Below are 27140 nucleotides of genomic sequence, written 5' to 3' on the forward strand. Positions count from 1 at the left end.
GCTCACCTCTCTCTGGGTGAAGAAATGTCTCCTCACCTCCGTCCTTAATGTTCTACCCTGATTCCTCAGACTGTGACCCCTGGTTCTGGACTCCCCCACCATCAGGAACATCCTCCCTACATCTATCCTGTCTAGAGCCTATAGAATTTTATAAGTCTGTATGAGATCCCCCCTCATTGGTGGGTAAATTGTTAGAAGGTATTTTGAGAGACAGGATCTACAGGCATTTAGAGATGCAAGGACTGATTAGGGACAGTCAGCATGGCTTTGTGAGTGGAAAATCATGTCTCACAAATTTAACTGAGTTTTTTGAAGGGGTAACCAAGAAGGTAGAGGAGGGCAGTGCAGTTTCTGTTGTCTACATGGACTTTAGCAAGGCCTTTGACAAGGTACCGCATGGTAGGTTGTTGCATAAAGTTAAATCTCTCGGAATCCAGGGTGAGGTCTCTAAATGGATACAAAATTGGCTTGTTGACAGAAGGAGAAGGTGGTTGTAGAGGGTTGTTTTTCAAACTGGAGGCCTGTGACCAGCGGTGTGCCTCAGGGATCAGTGCTGGGTCCACTGTTATTTGACACTTATATTAATGATTTGGATGAGAATATACGGGGCATGGTTAGTAAGTTTGCAGATGACACCAAGATTGGTGGCGTAGTGGACAGTGAAGAAAGTTATCTCCAATTGCAACGGGATCTTGATCAATTGGGCCAGTGGGCTGACGAATGGCAGATGGAATTTAATTTAGACAAATGCGAGGTAATGCATTTTGGTAGATTGAACCAGGGCAGGACTTACTCAGTTAATGGTAGGGCGTTGGGGAGAGTTACAGAACAAAGAGATCTAGAGGTACATGTTCACAGCTCCTTGAAAGTGGAGTCATGGGTGGACAGAGTGGTGAAGAAGGCATTCGGCATGCTTGGTTTTATCAGTCAGAACATTGAATACAGGAGTTGGGACGTCTTGTTGAAGTTGTACAAGACATTGGTAAGGCCACACTTGGAATACTGTGTGCAATTCTGGTTACCCTATTATAGAAAGGATATTATTAAACTAGAAAGAGTGCAGAAAAGATTGACCAGAATGCTACCGGGACTTGATGGATTGAGTTATAAGGAGAGGCTGAATAGACTGGGACTTTTTTCTCTGGAGCGTAGGAGGCTGAGGGGTGACCTTCCTAGAGGTCTATAAAATAATGAGGGACATAGACAAGGTAGATAGTCAATATCTTTTCCCAAAGGTAGGGGAGTCTAAAACTAGAGGGCATAGGTTTAAGGTGAGAGGGGAGAGATACACAAGTGTCCAGAGGGGCAATTTTTTCACACACAGGGTGGAGTGTGTCTGGGACAAGCTGCCAGAGGTAGTAGTAGAGGCGAGTGCAATTTTATCTTTTAAAAAGCATTTAGATAGTTACGTGGATACGATGGGTATAGAGGGATATGGGCTAAATGCGGGCAATTGGGATTAGTTTAGGGGTTTTAACAAAAAGGGCGGCATGGACAAGTTGGGCCCAAGGGCCTGTTTCCATGCTATAAACCTCTATGACTCATCTGAACTCCAGCAAAAACCATAAGACATAGGAGCAGAGTTAGGCCACTTGGCCCATCGATTCTATGATTCTAAAACAATCCTAACCAAGTCAATCTCTCCTCATACATCTGTCCCGCCATCCCCGGAATCAGCCTGGTAAACCTTCACTGCACTCCCTCGAGAGCAAGAACATCCTTCCTCAGAAAAAGAGACCAAAACTGCACACTATACTCTAGGTGTGGCCTTACCAAGGCCCTGTATAGTTGCAACAACACATCCGTGCTCCAGTACTCGAAACCTCTCGCAATGAAGGCCAACATACCATTTGCCTTCCTTACCGCCTGCTGCACCTGCATGCTGACGTTCAGTGACTGGAGGACAAGGACACCCAGGTCCTGCTGCACACTCCCTCCTCCCAATTTACAGCCATTCAGGTAGTAATCTGCTGCCTTGTTTTTGCCGGATCCTTCTTGGTATATCTTTCTTGGTATGTCTTGGTACCTTGTATCTTATATCTTTGGTATATCAAAGATATGCCAAGAAAAGATCTGGCCTCTGTATATCATGAAGTAGAATAAGTATGGGTGGAAATTAGGAACAGCACAAGTGAGAAAATATTGGTGGGAGGTGGGTGGCATGGTGGTTAGCACTGCTGCCTCACAGTGCCAGGCTTGGGTATTTGTGTGGAGAATTTCCAGATCCATTGGGAAATAGTAATCATAATCCTAGTGAATTCCATGTTCAAAAGTGTTCCATGTTTCCAATCATGGGAACAGAATCTTAAACCTCAACAAGCGTAGGCAAGAGCAAAGAGTTGGCTAAGGTTAATTGAGTAAATAGATTAAAAAGTGGAGGTAAAACCGATAATCCAATCACAATCATTCAATCACAAACTGACTTCACCCTATACTGGCTGCTGATAGGCTCAGTGACTGTCTATCAACAGCCAATGCAAGAATAAACACGCCTGCGATTGGATGAGCAGATTGAGCATTTCTGGCAGGGAAGTTTTGGAGTTTGATGTTTAGCTAAAACAGTGTGGCGTTCGGGTCAAGCCCACAGGCCAGGCCTTGAACAAGCCTGTCCTAAAGGGAATGAGAGGTGATCAACTTTAAAACAAATGCAATTTACAATTCCTATTGGTCTTAATAGAGTAGACGTTGATATTTGTGCCGCTCACCCACTCTCTCACTCAACGATTTGCCTGGCGAGTGAAGAGCTAGGGGGGGTCACAGTCTCAAGAGAAGGAGTTGGACATATAATGAAATGGGGAGAAAATTCTTAACTCAAGGAGTTACAATCCCCAGAATTCTCTACTACGTTGAGCTCTGGATGCTCAGTCATTTGACTATATTCAAGTTGGTAATCAGTTAGATTTTGGGATGCTCAGGGAACTGAGGGGTAATCCAAAGTCGTGACTGAGGTAGGAGATTTGATTTGATTTATTATTATATATTAGTATACAGTGAAAAGTATTGTTTCTTGCGCGCTATACAGACAAAACATACCATGCATAGAGCAGGAAGGGAGAGACGGCAGAATGTAGTGTTACAGTCATAACTAGGGTGTAGAGAAAGATCAACTTAGTGCGAGGTAGGTCCATTCAAAAGTCTGATGGCAACAGGGAAGAAGCTGTTCTCGAGTCGGTTGGTATGTGATCTTAGACTTTTGTATCTTTTTGCCGATGGAAGAAGAGAGAATGTCCAGAGTGCGTGGGGGTCCTTAATTATGCTGGCTGTTTTACCGAGGCAGTGGGAAGTGTAGACAGAGTGAATGGATGGAATGTTCGTTTGCATGATGGATTGGGCTACATTCACAACCCTTTGTAGTTTCTTGCGGTCTTGGGCAGAGCAGGAGCCATACCAAGCTGTGATACAACATCATGGCTGGTTGTATCGTGGAGCAGGCTTGAAGAGCTGATGAGCCCACTGCTGCTCTTAGTACTTGTGTTCCATTGCTGTTGTTGATTTAATATCGAGTGACTCCAGCTGGAAAATACAATTAGATGTTGGAATCAGGTAAAGCAATGTTTGTAATGCGCCCTCCAATCACCCAAGCCTCGAATGGGTTGAATACTTTCAGTCACTATCTATTGTGGGCCCAGGATGCTGACGGTGGCTCTGGCAAAGCATCCTAAACTCGGTTGCCACTGGCAGCGTGCCCCAATCACTCTTGGAATCTTTGGGCGATAAAATTCAGGGGAGGAAAAAATAAGTTCCCCGTAAATCCAGACGTATTGTCTACTGAAGAAACAGTGCTGCTATTTGGTTTTTGTTTGGGAGGTTGTCATGCAGAAGATATGGGCCTGCGCAGAGTAAGCAGTTTCCCCGGAGATGGCATTTGTACGATGGCATTTTGGGCACGGTTGAATTGCTGCCATTAAACTGGCAGCGGCGAACAGCAGCTGTATTGATGCCAGTCATTCGTTCAGTGTTGCGGCACATCAGTTTGAGTTGAAGGACACTACCTCGCTTTAAAGACAATGTCATTGTGTTGAATAAGCAGGCAGATGAGAGTATTTAATATTCACAGGAAAGACACACTCTTAAAAGTCTGTCTAATTGCGAGCATGCCGGTTTAAAGCAACACTGCAAAAGAGTCCGATTTAATAAACGTGATGTCTGATTCAGTCAGGCTGTTTAAAATATATATATATTTAATTTATATTGCAAGTAGCCTGGAATAATACGCAGTGAGTGGCTACGTCCATAGGATGAAGAAAGCAACTCTGTTGTGTTCAGAGCCAGTGTGATAGAAACTGTAATGCCTCTTACAATATGAGATGGCCACTAATAAATCCAACAGGAAATTCGGAAGAAACTTTGTTTACCCGGAGAGTGGTTCGGATGTGGAATTTGCTCGCAAGCAGAGTGGTTGAAGTGAAGCTTTTTAAGGATGTACACGGAGAGGGAGAAGGAAATGGAAAGATGTATTGAAAAGGTGTAAGAAGTTTAACAACACTAGGTTAAAGTCCAACAGGTTTATTTGGTAGCAAAAACCACACAAGCTTTCGGAGCTGCAAGCCCCTTCTTCAGGTGAGTGGGAATTCTGTTCACAGAGTTCTGTTCACAAACAGAATTCCCACTCACCTGAAGAAGGGGCTTGCAGCTCCGAAAGCTTGTGTGGCTTTTGCTACCAAATAAACCTGTTGGACTTTAACCTGGTGTTGTTAAACTTCTTACTGTGTTTACCCCAGTCCAACGCCGGCATCTCCACATCTTGAAAAGGTGTGCCAGTGGGAATGAATAGAACGGGCAAGAGGCTCGAGGGGAGTGGTTCACAAACCAAGTTGGCAGCAGTGTGTCCATAGGGTTGTCGGTTGGACACTCCTGAGCCTAGTGGGTTGCCATGATACGCTTTGTAGAATTAAAGAGTTCCAATTGGGAGTTTAAGTACATCCTAGATCTATCAGCTTTCACTTCTTTGGAGCGAGTCCCTTTTTGGTTTCAGATCACCGCTGATTTTTGGTGTTTCTCAATCTCAAAAGTGTACCTGAACAGGCGCCGGGTTGTGGCAACTAGGGGATTTTCACAGTAACTTGCAGTGGTAATGTAAGCCCACTTGTAACACTAATAAATAAACTTTAAATGTTCAGATGAATTTTGTGATCAGCCTCTTTCTTTAGATGTTAAATCTAGCACCTACCATTTCCTGGAGGTTGACTGCCAGGTTTGGACGGGGGGGCGGGTGGGTGGGGGAGGAGGAGGAGAGAGAGAGAGAGTTAAACATGCCTGCTTGAAAAGCTTAATATTTTATATCAAAGTGAAAATTTTAAATGACAGCAAAATCCTGTGGATCTTGAAAAAAACTTAGCAGGTCAGGCAGCATCTGTGGAGAAAGAAGAATGGGGTGAGCCTTTCGGGTCGATGAGAGTCATTCTGACAAAAGTGGAAGTGTTTATCTTTCTACAGGTGCTGCCTGAGCTGCTGAGTCTTTGCAGCGTTTTCCGTTTTGATTCTAATCTAATCTCTTGGCCTTCATCTCTCATTTAACCCGTGGAATAACAGGGGATGTAACCTTAAAATTGGAGCTAGGCCGATTTAAGAGGAGCAAGTTCCAGAAAAAGTGCTTTCGATTCCATTCGTGAGATCCTGTGGATGTGTCGGGGTCAATTCAAGATTTCGAGACTGAGGCCGATGGGGTTTTATTGGGTCAGGGTATCGAGGGGAGTGGACCAAAGGCGCGCAACTAGAGATGGAGGCACTGATCGTAGAATCCTACAGTGTAGAAGGAGGCCATTCAGACCATTGAGTCTGCAACAACCACAATCCCACCCAGGCCCTATTCCCATGCATTTACTCTAGCTAGTCCCCCTGACACTCTGGAGCAATTTAGCATGGCCAATCCACCTAACCTGCACAACTTTGGACTGTGGGAGGAAACTGGAGCGTCTGGAGGAAACCCACACTGAACGTGCAAACTCCACACAGACAGCGACCCCCGAAGCTGGGAATCGAACCTGTGTCCCTGGCGTGTGAGGCAGCAGTGCTAACCAGAGTGCCGCCCGATCAGCCATGTTCTGATTTGAATATGATGATAGGAGCAGGAGTAGGCCTTTCAGCCCCTCAAGCCTACTCTGTCATTTGTTAAGATCATGGCTGATCTGCTTGTTTCGATTTCCACATTCCCATCTACAACCCCCCCGCCCCCGTAACCTTTGATTCCCTTACCCATCAAGCACGGCACGGAACAGACCCGAGGGGCTGAATGGCCTACTCCTGTTTATGTGCGGAAGAGCCTGGTTATTCTTGCATTTGGTTTCTTTTCACAGTTTCTTTGTTCCCTACGTGCAGCACTATTGACGGACCACATCACACCCTGGTAATCCTCATCAATATTGAGAAAAACAATCAGGATCGTATAATATTGTCACCATTTTTAAACAAAATTGTGAATTTTAATCTTTGAGAAAAATCAGCGATTATTTATCGATCTTTATGACCTATTTTTGGTTAAAGAAGCAAACAGATTTGAATGTCCGTTTTAAATAGGTATCTTTAAGATTGAAGACGTGAGTTGCTGAACCTTCTACAGTGAAATTTTCTTGTGTTTTTTTGTTCCTTTAGAAAAAAGCAAAGGGCCAGGACCTGTTTGAGCAAATCATGTACCACCTCGACATCATTGAGAAAGACTACTTTGGCCTTAGGTTCATGGATTCAGCTCAAGTCGCGGTAAGATGCCTCTTCATCCAATAGACGCTTCAGGAACTTACCTGTCGAAGCATATGTACGGTGTTCGGCGAAATAAAAGCTGTCATTCGCCTGCCCTTTTGTGACCTCTCTGTTGAGAATTCTGTGGAACAGAAGCTCGGGTTCATTTGTCCTCCTTCCAAGGATAAACTACCAAACACAAAAAAAATCTCTTCAGTCTCATTCATCGTGTTACCTCTCCGTAATATGTTACTGATTGTTGAGCGTGATATTCTTCCTATCTGGAAAAGGGCTTTGGTTTATTAATCCAGCGTCCACCCCATCTCTTGCAAGCTTGAAGGCAGGCCTGAGAGAAAATTCTGAAATGATAGCGTTCGGACGGTATAGCCCCATGCTTTCCCTCTGCTGGGCAATCTTCCCAGAGAGGGGCCAGCGTTGGTAATAGCTATCCCCTCCTACTGAGGCCAAAGCCTGGCGGGTGCCCGGAGATGGCTTGCTGACTGCAAGCCCGTGAGGCCTTGGATGTTGCTGTACTTGACACAGACCTCCCCCCCACTCCGCCCAGCCCTCCACCTCCCCAAATGTCCCATCAGGGCAATAAATGTCAGTGGGCTGCAACTGCAGGCTATCCAGTGGAGAGGAGTTCCCTCCCACAACGTTCTGGCAGACTTATCTGTCTATTTATTTTCAAAATTGAGACCTCTTCAGTGGAGACGACATGGAGGCCTTTCCCCACCTACAGTGATGAGGCCTACTGCTCCTGTTGGGGCTGCTGTCCTTCCAAAGCTGATGGTGCCTTTGGCCTCAGGAACCCACCCTCGCTTCCCAATTGGATGGTACTTCCAAAGGCGACCTCTTAATTGGGCAGATGCCACAGAGGACACACAAGTGCAAGGTTGCGATTGAGAAATGGTCCCACCCCGGAATTACATGGGAGGCGGTGGCCTAGTGGTATTATTGCTCGAATTAGTCCAGAAACTCAGCTAATGTTCTGTGGACCTGGGTTCGGATCCCGCCACGGCAAGATGGTGGAATTTGAAATCAATTTTTAAAAATTTGGAATTAAGAATCTACTGACGACCATGAAACCATTGTCGGAAAAACCCATCTGGTTCACTAATGTCCTTTAGGGAAGGAAATCTGCCGTCCTTACCCGGTCTGGCCTACATGTGACTCCAGAGCCACAGCAATGTGGTTAACTCTCAACTGCCCTTGGGCAACTAGGAATGGGCAATAAATGCTGGCCAGCCAGTGATGCCCATGTCCCACGAATGAATTTTAAAAAATCTTGTAAAGCAGGCATATTTTGTCCTTTGTCCTGTTAGCTGGTTGGTAAGTACAGAAGAAGCAACAAAAAACTAAAGCCCATTTCTGCCTACACTCCTGCTGTTTCCTCTTAAATTGGAACCTATGAATTTAAGCTTTAATGGGTTTAAATGGATGTTTTCAAGCGGGTTTGAATGATGTTTGGCTCCTGTGTTCTTACTGTGCGGAAACCTCTCAGTGCCGCGTGAGGCAAAACATGTTTTGTTTTAAGGAAATGCAACTTTTCGAAGTAACCATTTAAACTTCCCACCCAGTGTAGATAAAGCCGTTTAGGTATCTGCTACATACTTTGCCTGGATATCACAGGGGGCTGTTTCATGTAAGGCGATTGAGAGACTGGCGATTCCAGCCTTCAGTGACTTTTCTAAACAAGCCGCGTGTGGGGTTCCTTTCCTCGGCTAAGAGCTTTTAAATGTCTAGCATTGGAATGTGAAGGAAGTGAAAGAAAGCAGGCCCATGATGGAGGGGCGTCAAAAGCAATAGAGCCGAGGGTCAAGTCTACTTATGGAACCGTCCCTCTCTACTGGGTACAGGGGTTACAATTCATGCCATACAACCCAAAAGTCCAACCCCCTTCTAAATTATATCCTTCTCTTGACGTTGGGTGAACTGAGCGATGTTAATCTGGTTGATGTGACCTTTTGAGAATGAATTGATTGTATTTTGATTAGTTAGGGAAACCTTTCAGAATTGGATCTCTTTCCAAGGGTTACTGATGATTATTTCACTTTGAGAATGCATTGAGTTCAGCTCCACTCCTCAAAAATTAGCCATCTGCCTCCCAAAGGTCAGTCAGTGTTTTCTCACTGTCTGAGAGAACTTGCAGCAACACACGGGTTTATTTGAGTTCTCCTGAGGGGTTACCCCTGAACAGACAGAATTGAAAGGTTGGAAAAGAATTGAATCATCTTGTCGCCTGCGTGGTTTCACTGTTGTTCTTCTTTCCAGAGGCTGGGAGTTGCAACAAACAGTATAAATTGATGGTTTCAGGTAGTAAGTCTACCAATCTCTTGAGTAACCAATCTTAACAAACGTCTCTAAGATTTCTGTCCAGGTTAACATTCTGTGCAAAGTCCTTGAACACCGTCCCTCCCAAGTTGAACTTTCATACAATCCCCATAGTGCAGAAAGAGGCCCTCGGGCCCATCGAATCTGCACCGACCACAATCCCACCCAGGCTCTATTCCCGTAACCCCTCATAGTTACCCTGCTAATCACCCTGATGCTTGGGTTAATTTTGCATGACCAGTCAATCTAACCTGCACTTCTTTGGACTGTGGGAGGAAACCGGAGCACCCGGAGGAAACCCACGCAGACACGGGGAGAATGTGCAAACTGCACACACTGAAGCATAGGATCGCGACAGTGCAGAAGAGGCCATTCGGATCATCGAGTCTGCACTGATTCCCTGACAGAGTATCTTACCTACGTCCTCTCCCCCACTCTATCCTCGTAACCCCACACATTTACCGTGGCCAATCCACCGAACCTGCACATCTTTGGACTGTGGGAGGAAACCAGAGCACCCGGAGGAAACCCACACAGGCACGGAGAGAACGTGCAAACTCCACACAGATAGTTACCCGAGGCCGGAATTGAACCTGGGTCCCCAGAGCTGTGAGGCAGCAGTGCTAACCACTGTGCCACTGTGTTGAACTGTACCACCTCCTGGCATTCACTGGGGGTACGTTTGAGCATTTAAAAAATTCATTCACGGAACATGAGTGTCACTGACTGGCCAACATTTATCGCCCACCCCTAGTTGCCCTTTGGAGGGCAGTTGAGAGTCGACGACATTACTGTGGCTCTGGAATCCCATGTAGGCCAGACCAGGTAAGGAGATTTCCTTCCCGAAAGGACATTAGTGAACCAGATGGGTTAGGGAGTAAACAGGTGGAGTGGGGATTTTCCTGCCCTCCGAGAACTCATCCCAGTTATCATTTCCATTGACCGAGGGGAAAAGTTCAAATTTTAGGATGAGTCAGATCCACTTTAATTTTTAAAAAGCTGCTGTACCTGAGCAGGCAATTGACTTGGAAAAGCTGAAAGATAAAACAGGCCAAACATTTCCAGTTCCTGTCCCCTCGTCTGAAGTGCTAAACTATTTTGTAAGGCAAAAGCAAAATGCTGCAGGTGCTGGAAAGCTGAAATAAGAACAGAAAGCGCGCCCGACCCTCGGCGCGCCTCGGCAGCATCAAAGGAGGGAAAGAAAGCGAGTTAACATTTTGTGTCAGTGATCTGTCCATCATTTTGAGGTGTATTTTTCCACCTCGGGGCGGACTGGGCTCACTGAGTTGCCTGAAGGTTATTTTAAGCTACCCTGAGTGCCACAGACTCTTGTGCACTCGATGGGCACTGTAACAGATGTACACTCACTGGCTCCCATGCGGTTCCGCTTTGTTTTACGTACTCTCCTGATCAGGGACGACTTTCCCTGATGGACACCTCCTGCAATGGTGTTCGGCACATCAATGTGCCTATTTCATAAACATGGTGTCAATGCAGTGACCTGGCTCCGCTCGCTACTGGCGAAACAAAGCAATGTTAGTTTGGTACAAAGTCACGGACAACCTTCAATGACATCCGTGTAAACCGGGGCAAGGGGAGCTGCTTTCCTTCCCTGTTTTATACAGTCTCTGTATGTAACGTTTGTCTGTATTTTTATATTGCAGCACTGGTTGGATCACACCAAGAGCATCAAGAAGCAGGTGAAAAGTAAGTTGAGTTTGAAACCATGAGAAATATTTTAGTCTGGATTTGTGAAATGAGAACCATGAATGTTTAAGGTGATGCAGGATTTGGGAGAGTAGATGAAGAGAAACACTTTCCTCTGGTGAGGGATTCTAACGCAAGGGTCTCTTTCTCTCTCTCTCTCTGTGGGAATTCAAGATGCTACATGTGTCCTGGATGACCAGATGTACAGGAATTGCCTCCAACTGTTCAGACTCAGAGCTGAGGAGTGGTTGACGTCACTGTCAGGCATATGGGGTGGGGGGGATTTGTGGAGGGAGAAGGGGTGTGGTTGAGGGGGGGGGTGCTGTGCAGGGGTGGTGCTGAGCATTTTCGGGATGTTGCGAAAGGTGTTCACCCCTAGGGCCACAGAGGGCTTGGGAATATTTTCAGGGCGGTAGGGTGGAGGAAGAGGCAGGCAGTGCAGGAATCCTCCGGGCTGGTGACACCCTCGACCCGGGTTTACAGCAGTGAGTACCTTTTTGGAGTTGTGCAGCCCAGAGTGTATCCACAGCAACGTGATGCAAATAACTTCACAAAGAGCACAAGAAAGAGGCCAAAAGGCATTGGCCAAGGGGGCATTCATTATTACTGGGGATAGAGGGGTTTTTTTTGCAACCATTAACTTGCGTCTCAAATTCCCTCCTGATGCTGAAATGAGGGATGTCACTGAGAGGACCCGAGCATTTTGAGCGAGGGTTGGAGGACTGGGGGTACGAGGTAGAGCCAGAGATTGTGGTCCACGTGGGAAGCAGTGATATCAGAAGAGAAAAGCTTACTGTCCCGCAGGCGGACTCTCGGGCTAGGAAGGAAGATAAAAATTCGGACCTCCATACTAATAATCTCTATATTTAACTTCTGCATGCTTTGAGTTGTGGAGTCGCAGATATAACAGGGCAGCATATGCAGGATAAAGGGATGTCAAATCCTAGGGCATCAGAACCACTTCTGGCACAGAGGTTCAAGGTGGAGGGGTTGCACCTCCATGGAGCTGGAATCAAGTCCTCACAGGGGGTTAAGTAGTACTGTGGGGGAGGCTGCTGCTAACTTGGCTAGGAGATCAGACAGTAACATTGGAAAGACCTCCACTGGCCAACCAGATCATAAGTGATCTGCACTTCGAGCCCACCTTTTTGCCTCTGTGCCACATTAAATAAAGGGAAATGTCACACTCTCAATAGGACTGATGAAAACTGCACGCGGATCCATTGGGGAGGTGTGTGGAATTCAAGCTCTGGGCTTAATTGGCAAATTACACCCAAGTTATGCATTTTTCCTAATTTTTGAAGTTATAAAGCAGATTTCCTCCCAGCCCCATTTACAGGCCAAATTTAGCATTGCCCATGAAAGCTTGTATGCGGCAGTTGCTACGGTTCAGGTCAGAAACTCAAGTGTTTTATGGAGCCCACCTGGATCATAAGGTTTTTGCATCTTGGATTCGGCTAGGATAAACGTGATGTGTTTCACTTCAGGTATGATTCAAATGATCCACTAGGGAGCTTTTATCAAACAAAGTTTATTTAAGAATATAGTTTACACATATGGAAAGAAAGCTAGCAATAACTTTTATCAATTACAAACATAAACATAAAACAACTACTTAAATATATTCAAGATGTTTCAATCAAACCAAAATCTTCCATAGACAAAACCCTTTAAATAAATTCAACACAGCAAAGTTTAATACTCACGTGATACTGGAATTGAGTCCTTTAGTTGGAGAATTAAAAACTCTGTCTCGTAAGTTCCAGTAGTCCACTTGACACACCTAGAACAGTTTGAAGTCGGAACAGCTTTTCAGAATCCCAGGTAGACTCTGGTCAAGCTGCCAACAGCAGATTTTCTACTGTAGGAAGGCAAGAAGCCTTGGTTTCAACTAATCAGCCGAACTTCCAAAACGCAGAGAGAGAGAGAGAGACACTGCTTTCAGTCTGATGTCCACTCCCTTCTAAACTAAACACTGCTGCCGGCCAAAAACAGAAAATCAAACCTTGAATTCCCTGGGAAGGAAAGAAAAACCTTCCAGAACTCATGACCCTCCTCCTAACAATGCAGGGCCATAAAACAACCCGGATTAAAAATAAACAAACCCCATTTTAAGCCACATAGGAACAATAAAAGGACTCTCGTAGACAGCCCGGCAGCAATGACATCAGCTAAGGCTGTGAGCTGCAGAGAACATGATTGGAAAAAAAAGCTCTTAAAGGTACACTAACGTCACACAGTGTAAACAAGCCAGCTCACATCAATCAGGGACTGGGAATTGAGCCAGTAGAGCCTCCAGAATGATAATGAATTTATTAATGTGTGCCGATGATACATCTGCACCAATAAAAAGTGAGTGTCCTTCCTGAATGGATGCAATTGGCCAAAGCGCTGTGTGATCAGTATTGAGGGTGGGGACTGCTTCTGAGCAGGTGATTTTTGACCCTGCATTAAAGATTTCTGGAAAACGGGAGCATGAGTGGAATTTGGTTGGTACTTGCTAGCGTTTTAAATTCCATAAACCTTTGCGCTGCTTCAGTTGATTCTGCCGGGGTTTCACTAATAACACCTGAGGGAGTAGAAACACATCAGCCATGGTGTCGAGAATGGAGCAGATCAGTGGATATACTCGTGTCCTCTTCCCTGTTAACACAATGGGCTACAATGTTTACTCTGGTCATGCTTTTTCTTGGTTTGAAGCAGAGTCTGGAGTATTTTTCATCTGGTTTATTTATTGATTTGATTTATTATTGTCACATGTACTGGGATACAGTGAAAAATAAGTATTAAAGTTTATTTATTAGTGTCACAAGCAATCTTACATTTACACTGCAATGAAGTTACTGTGAAAATCCCCTAGTCGCCACACTCTGGCGCCTGTTCAGGTACACTGAGGGAGAATTTAGCATGGCTAAAGCACCTAACCTGCACGTTTTTGGACTGTGGGAGGAAACCGGAGCAGCCGGAGGAAACCCACGCAGACACGGGGAGAATGTGCAAACTCCACATAGACAGTAACCCAAGCTGGGAATCGAACCCATGTCCCTGTGCTGTGAGGCAGCAGTGCTAACCACTGTGCCACCGTGCCACTATACAGGCAAAACATGCTGTTCATAGAGTACATAGGGGAGAAGGAAGAGAGAGGGTGCAGAATATGGTGTTGCAGTTACAGATAGGCTGAAGAGAAAGCTCAGCTTAATATATGATAGGACCATTCAAAAGTCTGATGGGAAGAAGCTACTCTTAAGTTGGTTGGTACATGATCTCAGACTTTTGTATCTTTTTCCCGATGGAAGAAGGTGGAAGCGAGTATGTCGGGGTGTGTGGGGTCCTTGATTACGCTGGCTACTTTTCCGGGGCACTGGACAGTGTAGATGGAGTCAATGGATGGGAGGCTGCTTTGTTTGATGGGACTGGGTTACGTTCATGACCTTTTATAGTTTCTTGCGGTCTTGGGCAGAGCAGGAGCCATACCAAGCTGTGATACAACCAGAAAGGATGCTTTCTATGATGCATCTGTAAAAGTTGGTGAGAGTCGTAGTGGACATGCCGAATTTCCTTAGCCTTCTGAGGAAGTAGAGGCATTGGTGGGCTTTCTTAACTATAGTTGTCCTGAGAATCTGTTAAAATTCCCTTTTGCAGTTGGTCCACCGTACTGTCTTCATTTGCGGGTGAAGTTTTACTCCTCCGAGCCCAACAATCTTCGTGAAGAATTAACAAGGTGAGCATGAGGTTTCCTTTCTGTCGATTTCTGTGCTTCAAAGATTGTGTCTGATTAAAGCCCTGTGAGTACGTGATGTCAGAAATATTGGATTTCCTTTTATTTAAAAAAAAAATGTTCTTGCTTTTCTTCCTCTTTACCCGATTATAGACATTCTCTGCTGGTTGATGTGCCAAGAGGTCAGCTAGGACCTGTGGAAGTGGCCACCAAATGACCACGATTCCTGTCTGAGCCTCGGATATGAGTGCTGTGAAAGTGTTACTCTGTACTAGGCAATCGCACATTTGTGAAATTGAGTAAAAATGAACAACCCCCATTTAAGCCACTTAAGGAGCAATAAAAGGACTCTCGTAGACAGCCCGGCAACAATGACATCAGCTCAGGCTGTGAGCTGCAGAGAACACGATTTAAAAAAAAACTCTTAAAGGTACACTAACGTTGCACAGTGTTAACAAACCAGCTCACATCAATTAGGGACTGGGAATTGAGCCAGTAGGGCCTTCAGAATGATAATGAATTTATTAATGCGCATTAACAGTGGATATCGATGATACCCCTGCACCAATAAAAAGTGAGTGCCCTTCCTGAATGGTGCAATTGGCCAAAGTATCTGTGATCAGTAATGAGGGTGGGGCCTGCTTCTGATGAGGTAGCCGGGTAGTGATCCAGATTAGAAAGTCTGGATGTTCATTCCCCTCCCCCTTCAACCTTAACCAGTTGGAGTAACCCTACCAATCAACCTGCCTGCGATCAGCGAATCGAACACCAAGCAGGAGAAACCAGAAGCTAACGTGGTCCGCCTGCTTCAAGTTATAAGAGGCTGACAGACTTCTGATTCTCTGATGGGGCCTGTTTATATTCTGCCTGATTCTTGTTGTGGGCTGATCTGTGACTGGTGTATTGTCTGGTAAAAGTCTGTAGTGGGAGCAATGCCAGTGTGAAACATGCTTCAGCATCTGTCACTCACTGTGAAAAATGACCCATTTGAAATGCGCAGTTTGTGGATCTGAGGGACTTGGTGCCTAAAAGGTGCCAGGACTGATTGCCGGAGGTGTGTTAATTCTAAAGCTGGCGCTTCCCATGGAGCTTGTACGAGAATGTTCAGTGCTAGGTACAATTCAGCGCCTCACAAAACGAGGAACGTGCTGGAACCTGTTGGCCTGCCAAGACTCAGCACAGAGCAAACATTAATCTCGATAATAACAAACCTCGGTGGCATAATTGCACAGTAACACTTCTGGTATTCGGTGTCAGTCTTTATTTCCCCCCAGTAAATCTCAGCCCCTGACATGGCAATGATTCATCCACTGGTGGGAATTGTTGTTGAGGGTATGGGAAGCATTGGCAACCAATTCAAACACTTTGGCTGCCTCGCTGGCTGTGCTAAGCAAGGCGGCTGTGAGACCCACAGACTAAGGAGCCTGTGATCTCACTTCCCTTGTGTGCTGGGTTGATTGAACATCTGCCATTGGCCTCTGTTCTTCTGGTTGGGATGGGGGCTGGGGTAATGGGGAAGAGGGTGGAGGGAAGGGCGAGGGTAAAGGAAGAAAGGGAGTTGGGTACGGAGTTGGGGTTGGGAAGCCTTGAGGTGTGGAAAGGGGGAAGAAAGTTGGGGAGAAGGGTGGAGGAAGGGGATGGGTAAATGGGTGAGTGGGAAAGTGGTTGGAGAAATGGGGAGGGGGAAAAGGGTGGGGAAAGGAGGTGGGGTTTTGAAATGGGGTGGGCAGGGGTGAGGAAATGGGGGAGATGTGGGGCGTGAAAGTGGGAGGGGTGGGTAAAGGGAGGAGGGAGGGGTGGGGGAATTCAAAGATGCGCAGGTTAGGTAGATTAGCCATGGTTGGGAGGGTGGAGGTGGAGGGACCTGGGTAAGATGCTCTTTTGGAGAGTCGGTGCAGACCCAATGGGCTGAATGGTCTCCTTCTGTGCTGTAGGGATTCTAAGGTTCTCTGGGTTGGATGGGGTATGGGGCGAAATCATTCGGGAATCTTGCTCTTGATGGTCGACCACTGGAAAGTCAACGGTTGTCAATGTCAAATTTGGATGAGATTGGGCTTGGCTCTGTACCTCCAGATGGTAGAGCATCCTACTGAGTTCAAAGGTTAAATGTCAGAGGCTGCTACTGCTTGTGGAACTGTTACCCAGTAAAGGCCAATATCTTCAGCAGAATGTGGGGGACAACATTGGGCGGGAAAGCAAACTCTGTATGAGGGGAATAGCTAAATGTGATCACAACACTCATCCAGTTGGGAGGTTAGATTGTTCTAAATGCATTATAACAATTTAATTTTGTACTCTGGATCCCTTGACTACTTTTTTAATAGCCCTTGGATCATGTTTGTTTTATCCACAAAAATGTCTTATTACATCTGTAATGGCTGCCAGTCGGAATGAACAAAGAACAAAACAGTACAGCACAGGAACAGGCCCTTCGGCCCTCCCAGCCTTCGCCAATCACGTTGTCCTATCTAGACCAACCTCCTTCAACCCTCTATTCCCTGCTTGTTCATGTGTCTATCCAGATAAGTCTTAAATGTCGCTAACATGTCTGCCTCACCCACCTCACTTGGCAGTGCATTTCAGGCCCCCCACCAATGTGTAAAAACAACTTTCCCCGCACATCTCCACCGAACCCCCCGCCCCTTATCATGCACTTGTGCCCCCTTGTAATTGTCATTTCTGCCCTGGGAAAAAGCTTCCAACTGTTCACCTTATCAATGTCCCCCCCCCCTATAATTTTATAAACTTCTATCAGGTTGCCCCCTCAGCCTCCGTCTTTCCAGGGAGAACAATCCCAGTTTATTCAACCTCTCCTCATAGCTAACACCCTCCATACCAGGCAACATCCTGGTTAACCTTTTCTGTACTCCTTCCAAAGCCTCCATGTCTTTCTGGCGACCAGAATTGAACACACTGTCCCAAATGTGGCCTCACCAACGTTGTATAGTAACTGCATGGTGCAAGAATGCTTGGCGTCTGAAAACTAGCTGGTTTGGTTTCAGTCCTTGAGGTAATTGGATGTGACTGTGAAATTGATTGATTCACTGCGGTGACCCGGCCAGTTTTGAATTGCTAGTTTCCTTGACCTTTCTGTCTGTTCCTGTGCCCTGGGTGGCATTAAAACTCACACGCCGACCTCTGATAAAGCAGCCTGAAATCACGTGCCCAAGCCATTATGTCGTTGACTGAAACGGGTTGTGTTTGAACTGCTTCCTTTTGATTTTCTTTTCCAGCCTGGAAGAACAACTTTTTTTTTCCTCTCTTTTTGCTGTGGTTCTCATCCTGTAGGGACACTTTTCTTTTGCAGGTTTCTCTTTGAATTTCTCCCTAAATACTTCCTTGAGATTGTATTCACTGTTCTTCATGGGGCGGCACAGTGGTTAGCACTACTGCCTCACAGCTCCAGGGACCCGGGTTCGATTCCCGGCCTGGGTCACTGTCTGTGTGGAGTTTGCAAATTCTCGCCGTGTCTGCGTGGGTTTCCTCCGATTTCCTCCCACAGTCCAAAGATGTGTGGGTGAGGTTGATTGGACATGCTAAATTGCCCCTTAGTGTCAGGGGGATTAGTGGGGTAAATATGTGGGGTTATGGGAATAGGGCCTGGGTGGGATTGTGGTTGGTGCAGACTCGATAGGCCGAATGGCCTCTAGGAACTGTAGGGATTCTATGATTTGTCATGCATTTGCAATCTCTGCAGAAGAAGGCCATTCAGCCTATTGTACCTATGCCAGCTCTTTGAAAGAATAATCCAACTAGTGCCACTCCCCAGCCTTTTTTTCCCCGGAGTCCTACAGTTTTCCGACTGCAAGTATTTATCCCAGTTTCCTCCTTTAAAAGATACTGTCAAATTCAATTCTACCATTCTCAGGCAGAAAGTGCGTTTCTATGATACAAAATATACCTTTCAATGGGATTGATTTATGTTTTAACTCTGATCCCTTGTTTATCTACAGATACTTGTTTGTGTTACAGCTAAAGCAGGATATTCTGAGTGGCAAGTAAGTCTTGTTTTGTATTACTTTTGTATTAGAGGCAGTACAAGTACTATGTTTGACCTGTATTAGTCCTACTGGGTGGTAAAGGCCTTCATTGTGACATATTTCCATCGAGTTGGTGGTGGTTCAGTGAATACTTGCCCGTTTTAATGGTGAGGGATTGAGGCAGTTTGAACTGTTGCAGTTCTTATGATGATGACGATGATGCTTCCGCAATGCTGCCCGGTGGAGAGTTCCAAGTTTTTAAGCCTAGCGATAAAGAAGGAATTGTAACTTAGCCAAGATGGAGTAGAATATTTGTCACTTTACTTAAGGAGGGACATGTGTGCATTAGAAACTGTGAACAGAAGGTTCACTGGGCTGATTCATGGGATGAGGGTTTTGTCTTATGAAGAACAGGTTGGGCCTATATTCAAGGGCGTTTAGAAGAACGAGAGGTAATCTTGTTGAAATGTGAAAGATTCTGAGGGGGGCTTGACAGGATAGATGCTGAGAGCACGTCCCCCCTGGTGGGGGAACCTAGCACTAGGGAGAGAATTTAATAGGAGTCTCCCATTTAAGTCCAAGATGAGGAATCTTTTCTTTGAGCGTCATCATTGGAACTCTCTTCCGCAGAGAACAGTTGAAGCTGGGTCATTGAACATATTTGAGGCTGGCTAGACAGATGTTTGATCTCCATACCCCTTGATCCCTTTAGCCACAAGGACCACATCCAGCTTCCTCTTGAACATATCTAACAAACTGGCCCCAACAGCTTTCTGTGGTAGAGAATTCCAGAGGTTCACAACTCTGAGTGAAGAAGTTCTTCCTCATCTCAGTCCTGAATGGTTTACCCCTTATTCTTGGAGTGTGATCCTAGTTCTGGACTTCCCCAACATTGGGAACATTCTTCCTGCATCTAGCCTGTCCAGTCCCATGAGGGCTAGTGTCCAGTGAGGATTTTCTGTTTCTATGAGATCCCCTTTTATTCTTCTTCTAAATTCCAGTGAGTACAAGCACAGTCGATCCAGTCTCTCTTCGTGTCAGTCCTGCCATTCCAGGAATCAGTCTGGTGAACCTTTGCTGGACTCCCTCAATAGCAAAAATGTCCTTCCCCTGATTAGGAGACCAAAACTGCACAAAATACTCAAGATGTGGCCTCACCAAGGCCCTGTATAACTGCAGCAAGACATCCTTACTCCTATACTCAAATCCTCTTGCTATGAAGGCCAGACTGCCATTAGCTTTCCTCACTGTCTGCTGTACCTGCATGTCAACCTTCAGCAACTGTTCCACCTTGACACCCAGGTCACATTGCACTTCCCCTTTTCTTAAACTGCCCCTATTCAGATAATCTTCCTTCCTGTTTAGCCACCAAAGTGGATAACCTCACATTTATCCACATTATGTTGTATTTGCCTTCTCAGGCAGCCTGTCCACATCACCCTGAAGCCTCTGAGCATTCTCCCCACAGCCCACACTACTACCCAGCTTAGTGCTGTCTGCAAATTCAATTCCTTCCTCCCATATCCCTTGATCCCTTTAGTCCCGAGAGCTATATCTAATTTCTTCTTGAAATCAGACAAAATTTTGGCCTCAACTACTTCCTGTGGTAGTGAATTCCACACATTCAAGAGGGTGAAGAAATTTCTCCTCGCCTCATTTCTAAAAGGTTTACCCCTTATCCTCAAATTATGACCCTTAGTTCTGGATTCCCCCACCATCTGGAACATTCTTTCTGAATCTCATAGAGTCATAGAGGTTTACAGCATGGAAACAGGCCCTTCGGCCTAACTTGTCCACGCTGCCCTTTTTTGTACCACTACCCTGTCTAGCCCTGTCTAGCCCTGAGGCCCCACAATGATTGGAATCGCATTGGATGGTGAATTGTGGGCACAGATCCACATCACATCATCCTATGGCGCAGTGCCACAAGCTGCCTGGAGTGGAGCTTATTTTTGGATGTACCATTGTAAAATAAACTCTTTTCTTATCTTTTTCAACAATCTAGATTAGAATGCCCCTTTGACACAACGGTCCAGCTATCAGCTTACGCCATTCAGGGTGAGGTCGCATTTCTGATTGTTTTGTTTGCGTTTTTAAAAAGTCCTACATGCATTTTCTAATGGACGGTGTTGAATATAAACTGCTGCTTTGCCTCTGCCATGCTGCTACTCTATGGTAAGCTGATTCTCAGGCCCTCCGGGTGGCGTCTGATGAACATGACATCTGGAGGAGCTTTGCCCTTCACCTCAGAAGTAGAAAATAGTGAACATAAGCGTCTTGACTTGACAGCCGAGGGGGATCAACAAGTTGGTCTCTTGTTCTCGTGCTTCTTGTGGCTGTAACTTTGTCATGTCAAATGGTTTTGTGAGACATCTCGTTCTTTGGACCTTCCATGCATGACATCACTGTACCATCTGTTCCACATTTGGATAATTTGGAGCCAATATGGGTCATGTTCGACCTTGCCTGCAGAACTGTACAATTGAGTTCAAGAGGATCCTCAAGAGGGTGACATGAATGATGGCGGCCATTTTATTTTCAGCTGTGATCAGGAATACTTTGGAGGGCAGCAAATTATTTGGGATTTCCCCAGGCAGTGACGATTTTGAAATAATGTCCAACTAATCTGAATCCTTTATTTTTTTTAAAAAGCAATTGTTTTGGCTGTTAATGTCAAGGCCGCCTGGTTGCCCTTGAGAAGGTAGCTGTCGCTGTGAACTGCTGGCGAGGATACTTCACACTATTATAAAAGCAAAATACCGGGGATCTGAAATAAAAGCAGAGTGGGAAAAAACTCAGCAGGTCTGGCAGCCTCTGTGGATGTTTCAAATCCAATATGACTCTGCTTTAAATATTCCTAACTACTGGGGGAGGCGATGGCCTAGTGGTATTATCGCTGGACTATCAATCCAGAAACTCAGCTAATGTTCTGGGGTCCCGGGTTTGAATCCCGCCATGGCAGGTGGTGGAATTTGAGTTCAATAAAAAAATCTGGAATTAAGAATCTACTGATGACCATGAAACCATTGTCGCTTGTCGGAAAAGCCCATCTGGTTCACTAGTGTCCTTTAGGGAAGGAAATCTGCCATCCTTACCTGGTCTGCCCTACATGTGACTCCAGAGCCACAGCAATGTGGTTGACTCTCAACTGCCCTTGGGCAATTAGGGATGGGCAATAAATGCTGGCCAGCCAACAACACCCCATGTCCCATGAATGAATTTTTAAAAATTCCTACAATCCCTCGGCCTTGCACCCTCTGACTGGCAGTACGGCGACCCTTCGGCCCTGTACCCTCTGGCAGTGCAGCGCCCCGTCGGCCCTGCACCTGAGTGTCAGTTGAGTTGTGTACTCTGGCTTGGGGCTTGAACGTACAGATGTCTGACTCAGTGGCACGAGGGCTGTTAATTCTGAGAAACAACAACTTTGAGGGCAATATGAAGGTACGATATTAGTGCCAGGACTTCATCGTGGTTCACTCTCTGCCGCCAGTCACCTCACCTCTGTGGATGTTTCAAATCCAGTATGACTCTGTTTTAAATATTCCTAACTATTAGGGGAGGCTTACTGGTCAGCTGGCTTTGGAGCCTCATTGCAAGTTTTTCTGATTAGTCAGCAAATGTTTTTCTTGCTGACGGGCAGGGATGATGGAAAAAGATTGAGAGAGGGTCGTTAAAAACCTTCATTGTAGCTGTTGAACCTATTTTTGTTCTGGTTTGGTCACTCTAGCTGAAGTGGGTGACTGCGATCCCTCGGAGCACGGCCCAGACTTTGTGTCAGAGTTCAGATACGTGCCCAATCAGGCGGAAGAGACGGAGCTCGCCATCTTTGAGAAGTGGAAGGAATGCAGGTATGGCCTCCTCCTTTTCCTGAGTTTGATGTAAGAGTATTTCAGCTGTTCCTCATATAACATTAGCGAAAGTAAGACTCAAATCAGTCATTTGTGGGATTTGCTATCCAGGACCTATCGATGCGGGTAAAACTAGATTGACACATATTAGAATGGACTGGCACAGTGGACAGGCTGCGATGCACCTCTGATGGGGTAGATCTTGACATCCTGCGATCACGTGAATGGACAAGAGTGGGCCAGCAGCCCGTTTTACATTCTTTCTAATCTTTATTTCTGAGTTCAGTACAGATAAAAATGGAAAGTGATGGAAAATGGGCGTCCGAATTTGGCTGAGGCGACAATTTTTAAACTAGCCTGAGCATGGACTTGTCCCCTCCCAATCCTCCCTTCCTGAGTATTTTGCTATTCATAAAGCCAGAATTATTTTTCTGCAGCTGCGTTGGGTAAAATCTCCCCATTCCTGGTTCCCATAGCCCTGATAAGGACCTCCCCTGCACTCTTAGGAGGAGATCTCACTGAAACTTATAACATTCTAACAGGGTTAGTCAGGGTAGATTCAGAAAGAATGTTCCCAATGGTGGGGGGAGTCCAGAACTGGGGGGCCATTGTTTGAGGATAAGGGATAAATCTTTTAGGACTGAGGTGAGGAGAAATTTCTTCACCCAGCGAGTGGTGATTGTGTGAAATTCACTCCCACAGAATGTAGTTGAGGCCAAAACATTGCGTGATTTCAAGAAGAAATTAGGTATAGCTCTTGGGGCTAAAAGGATCAAGGGATATAGGGGGAAGGGGGGGATCAGGATATTGAATTTGATGATTAGCCATGATCATAAGAATGGCAGAGCAGGGCCGAATGGCCTATTACTGCTTTTATTTTTTATGTCCTATGTTTTCAGTGGTTTGTGTACAATATGGCGGGACGTCTTATATTGGCTGCATTGTGACTTTTCAGCACTTGAAGCAAGGATTACGTTCAGCAAATTCTAATATCGCAATAAATCTGATAAATACCATGGAAGGCGTTGGTGGGCCTTTCTCTGAACCGCTGTCGCTCTTGTGGGAATGCTGTTTCTACAGTGATCATGCTGGGTAGTTCCAGGGTGATCCAGTGATGATGGAGTGCTGACGTTTGTCTTAAGTCAGTACGTTGTGTGACTTGGGAGGTGCAACGTTGCTTTTCCTGCTCCTCCCTGGCAGTCAAGGGAAGGGGAAGGTGTTGTCCCAAAGCCAGTTAATTCTTGGCCATTTATATTTCCGCTTTAACAAATTTAGTTGAAGTTTAGCATCATGTCCAAATGAGAGCAAATCGGGAAAAATGTAGAGACACTGGAGAAGGTGTGGGGAACAAAACCAATTGACAAGTATGATAGTTACGACCTCTCAGCACCGTCAGGAAAGGCTGAACGGGCTGGGGCAATTATTTCTGGAAATGTCTGAGGGATGACGTGCTGGGGACTTTTGGATATTAAAGGTATTTGATGAGGTAGAGATAGAGAAAATGTCAGCGTCCTACACTGGAGGTAATAAATTCAAATGGGGACTTCAGAGAGAACCTTCTTAATCAGAAACGAAAACAGAAAATGCTGGAGAATCTCAGTAGGTCTGACAGCACCTGTGGAGAGAATAGAGCCAACATTTCGTGTCTGTTTGACCCTTCGTCAGAGCTGTAATAAGAATAGGGGATGTGCTATCTCGGGGAGTAGTTGAGGCAAATAGCTTGGATGCAGTTGAGGGAAAGTTGGAGGGAGAAAAGAATAGAGGATAAAAGTGAAGAAGGGTGGAGCGGAAAGGCTGGCATGCACTTTATGGACCTGTTTCTGTGCTTTATTGGCTTTTTGTAACTCTGTTAATGGGTAACTTGGTAACGGTTTGAATGGTCAATGCTTTAAGAAACTACCAGCTGTAATGGTGAATTTCACTAGAAATCTTCTTTCTTTACAGGGGTCAAACTCCATCTCAGGCAGAAATGAACTATCTCAACAAAGCTAAATGGCTGGAGATGTATGGAGTGGACATGCACAAGGTTAAAGTAAGTGAATTTGGTGGATAAAGTTACCTGTTTTCTGGGGCTTAATTGAGATGAGATGTGAACAGAAAATGCTGGAAATGCACATCATGTCAGATCATATCGGTGGAGAGAGAAACAGAGTTAATGGGCTAAAATTTCCTGCTCTGGTGTGGGGCTGACCGGTGAGGGGTTTAAGGGGTTAGGAACCTTCGCACTCGTCCACAGAACTGGGCCCATGTCCCAGCAAACAGAAGTGGGTCTTTTAACCTAGCTGCCTCGACATCCATGCAACCCTGTTTCCACCTCGGGCCTATTACAGGAGGCAGTGGCCCTGACTCCCTCCTCCGTGTCATGAGGATAGTGTGGGGCAGGAGGCAGGAACTTGACGTCGGGAAATGGTCCGATTCCAAATTTCCACCTCCGAGATGTAAACCCAGTCCAGCCTTTCAGGTCAGTGTCCTTTCAGACACATTCTACCATTTTCATTTCAAATTCTCTAACCGGTTGCTAACTTGCGGATTCAGAGAGCTCCTTCTGATAATTCCCACCTTCTGATACATCATCCAAGTAACTGCTATTCGAGTCTGAGGTTAGCTGATGTCTCTCTGGAAGGGGCCATCACAGCAAAGCATGGTCCTGCCTTCACCCACTATCCAGGTGGGCTTTCCAACAAAGACTTTTGGAATAGGCTCACTTTCCCATCTCTGCTCCAGCCAGTTCTGGTGTCCATCCTTTTGGATGATAGATCTTTAGGTTTTTTTTGGGGGGGGGTTGCATATTTTTTTCTTTCACTTCCGTTATATTAATATCACCCACTGTGAATCTGAATCATGTTTCGTCTTGGTTGGAGGTTGAGTTTATTGCATTCTTGATTTGTCTGTGCGCACAAAAGGATAAAGACTTGCATTTCCCTCATTGTAATTTTCATTTCTGTTTGCATAATTAGGGAAGAGATGAAAATGAATACAGCCTGGGCCTGACCCCAACTGGAGTGCTGGTGTTTGAAGGCGAAACCAAGATTGGACTCTTTTTCTGGTCAGTTGGTCCCATCTTCACTCTTTTACAATACACACAAGCTGAAGATCCCATTAACAGCATTGTCTGCCTTTTTAAGAAGAAAAATGTTCTCCGATGGCAATGTGCAGGTCAAGGAATGCAATTGCTTTGGAGGTTGTCTGTTGGCACTTAACTGCTTGACGCGGCCATTTGGCACGATTGTGCAATGTATTCAAGGTGTTCAATTGATATTCTAGAGTGAGGGAGATGATATTTTACGTGCAGATATCACTTGAAGTTGAAATTGTCCTCTGACGGCAATTTATTTTGTGATGTGGAGATGCCGGCGTTGGACTGGGGTAAGCACAGTAAGAAGTCTCACAACACCAGGTTAAAGTCCAACAGGTTTATTTGGTAGCAAATACCATAAGCTTTCGGAGCAATGCTCCTTCGTCAGATGGAGTGGTCTCTGTTCTCAAACAGGGCACAGACACAGAAATCAAATTACAGAATACTGATTAGAATGCAAATCTCTACAGCCAGCCAGGTCTTAAATGCACAGACAATGTGGGTGGAGGGAGCATTCAACACAGGTTAAAGAGATGTGTATTGTCTCCAGACAGTACAGCTTGTGAAATTGTGCAAGTCCAGGAGTCAAGCTGTGGGGGTTACTGATAATGTGACATAAATCCAACATCCCGGTTTAGACCGTCCTCATGTGTGCGAAACTTGGCTATCAGTTTCTGCTCAGTGACTCTGCGCTGTCGTGTGTCGTGAAGGCCGCCTTGGAGAACGCTTACCTGAAGATCCAAGGCTGAATGCCCGTGACTGCTGAAGTGCCAGATAAGTGTGACGTGTTGCATTTTGGAAATCAAATCAAGGTAGGACTTTCACAGTGAATGTTAGGATCTTAGGGAGTAGCGTGGAACAGAGGAACCTTGGACTTCAGGTGCACAGTTCTCTAAAGGTGGAGTCACAGGTAGATAGAGCAGTGAAGAAGGCTTTTAGCATGCTGGCCTTCATCAGTCAGGGCATTGCGTATAGAAGTTGGCAAGTTATGTTGCAATTGTACAGGACGTATTTAGCCATACCAATGTTGTTTGGTGTACAGTGGCTTGTTTGTAGATATTTGCAAGCTATCCCTGTCCCTGAGTGGCTTTTGCTACCAAATAAACCTGTTGGACTTTAACCTGGTGTTGTTAAACTTCTTACTGAGGCTGTTGTACAGCTGAGTGATAAAAGTAGATAGTGAACAAAATTTAATAAGGACAAGAAGAATTGTGTTTGAATTTGGAAGCAGGAAACATCCTGTTTAAGTAATTTTGGTGTTGAATGTGGTTCCTTAAAATAAAGGCTTCTGAATCATAAAATCTACAGCACGGAGACAGGCCCTTTGGCCCAAACTGGTCCATGCCGACCAAAAAGCCTATCTAAGCTAACCCCATTTGCTTGCATAGCCCTCTAAACCTTTCCTATCCATGTATCTGTCCCAATGCCTTTTAAATGTTGTCAATGTCCCTGCCTCAACCACTTCCTCCGGCAGCTCATTCCACATACGTATCACCCTCTGTGTAAAAAAAAAAAGAAGTTGCTTCTCAGGTTCCCATTAATTCTTTCCCCTCTTAACTTAAACCTATAGCCTCTAGTTTTTGATTCCCCAACCCTGTGAAAAAGACTGAGTGCATTCACCCTATCCATGCCTCTTGTGATCTTTAACACCTCTGTAAGATCACTCCTCAGTCTCCTACACTCCAAAGGAAAAAAGTCCTTGCCTATCCAATCTCTCCCTATAACTCAGTCCCTTGAGTCCTGGCAACATCCTTGTAAATCTTTTCTGCACTCTCTCCAGTTTAATAACATCTTTCTTATAA

The 27140-nt window shown here is 45.5% G+C and overlaps 1 protein-coding gene and 1 long non-coding RNA gene across 2 annotated transcripts in view; one reads left to right on the forward strand and one right to left on the reverse strand.

Annotated features, from left to right (window-relative positions):
- The window catches only part of LOC144503513 (band 4.1-like protein 5), a 114933-nt gene that overhangs the window by 54580 nt on the left and 33213 nt on the right, over nucleotides 1–27140 (forward strand). Inside the window, exons 2-9 of the mRNA XM_078227914.1 lie at nucleotides 6592–6696; nucleotides 10674–10716; nucleotides 14359–14437; nucleotides 18388–18432; nucleotides 20420–20472; nucleotides 22142–22262; nucleotides 24207–24294; nucleotides 25220–25308. Of these exons, the coding sequence (XP_078084040.1) occupies nucleotides 6592–6696; nucleotides 10674–10716; nucleotides 14359–14437; nucleotides 18388–18432; nucleotides 20420–20472; nucleotides 22142–22262; nucleotides 24207–24294; nucleotides 25220–25308 (623 nt within the window). The remainder of the gene's footprint in view (nucleotides 1–6591; nucleotides 6697–10673; nucleotides 10717–14358; nucleotides 14438–18387; nucleotides 18433–20419; nucleotides 20473–22141; nucleotides 22263–24206; nucleotides 24295–25219; nucleotides 25309–27140) is intronic.
- Nucleotides 3053–12557, reverse strand: LOC144503514 (uncharacterized). Its single transcript, XR_013499490.1, has 3 exons — nucleotides 12423–12557; nucleotides 6738–6864; nucleotides 3053–3513 (listed from the first exon to the last, which is right to left on the reverse strand). It is a non-coding gene; the product is annotated as an uncharacterized LOC144503514 (long non-coding RNA).

The sequence above is a fragment of the Mustelus asterias genome, chromosome 14 (assembly GCF_964213995.1).
Source record: "Mustelus asterias chromosome 14, sMusAst1.hap1.1, whole genome shotgun sequence".
Classification (NCBI taxonomy): domain Eukaryota; kingdom Metazoa; phylum Chordata; class Chondrichthyes; order Carcharhiniformes; family Triakidae; genus Mustelus; species Mustelus asterias.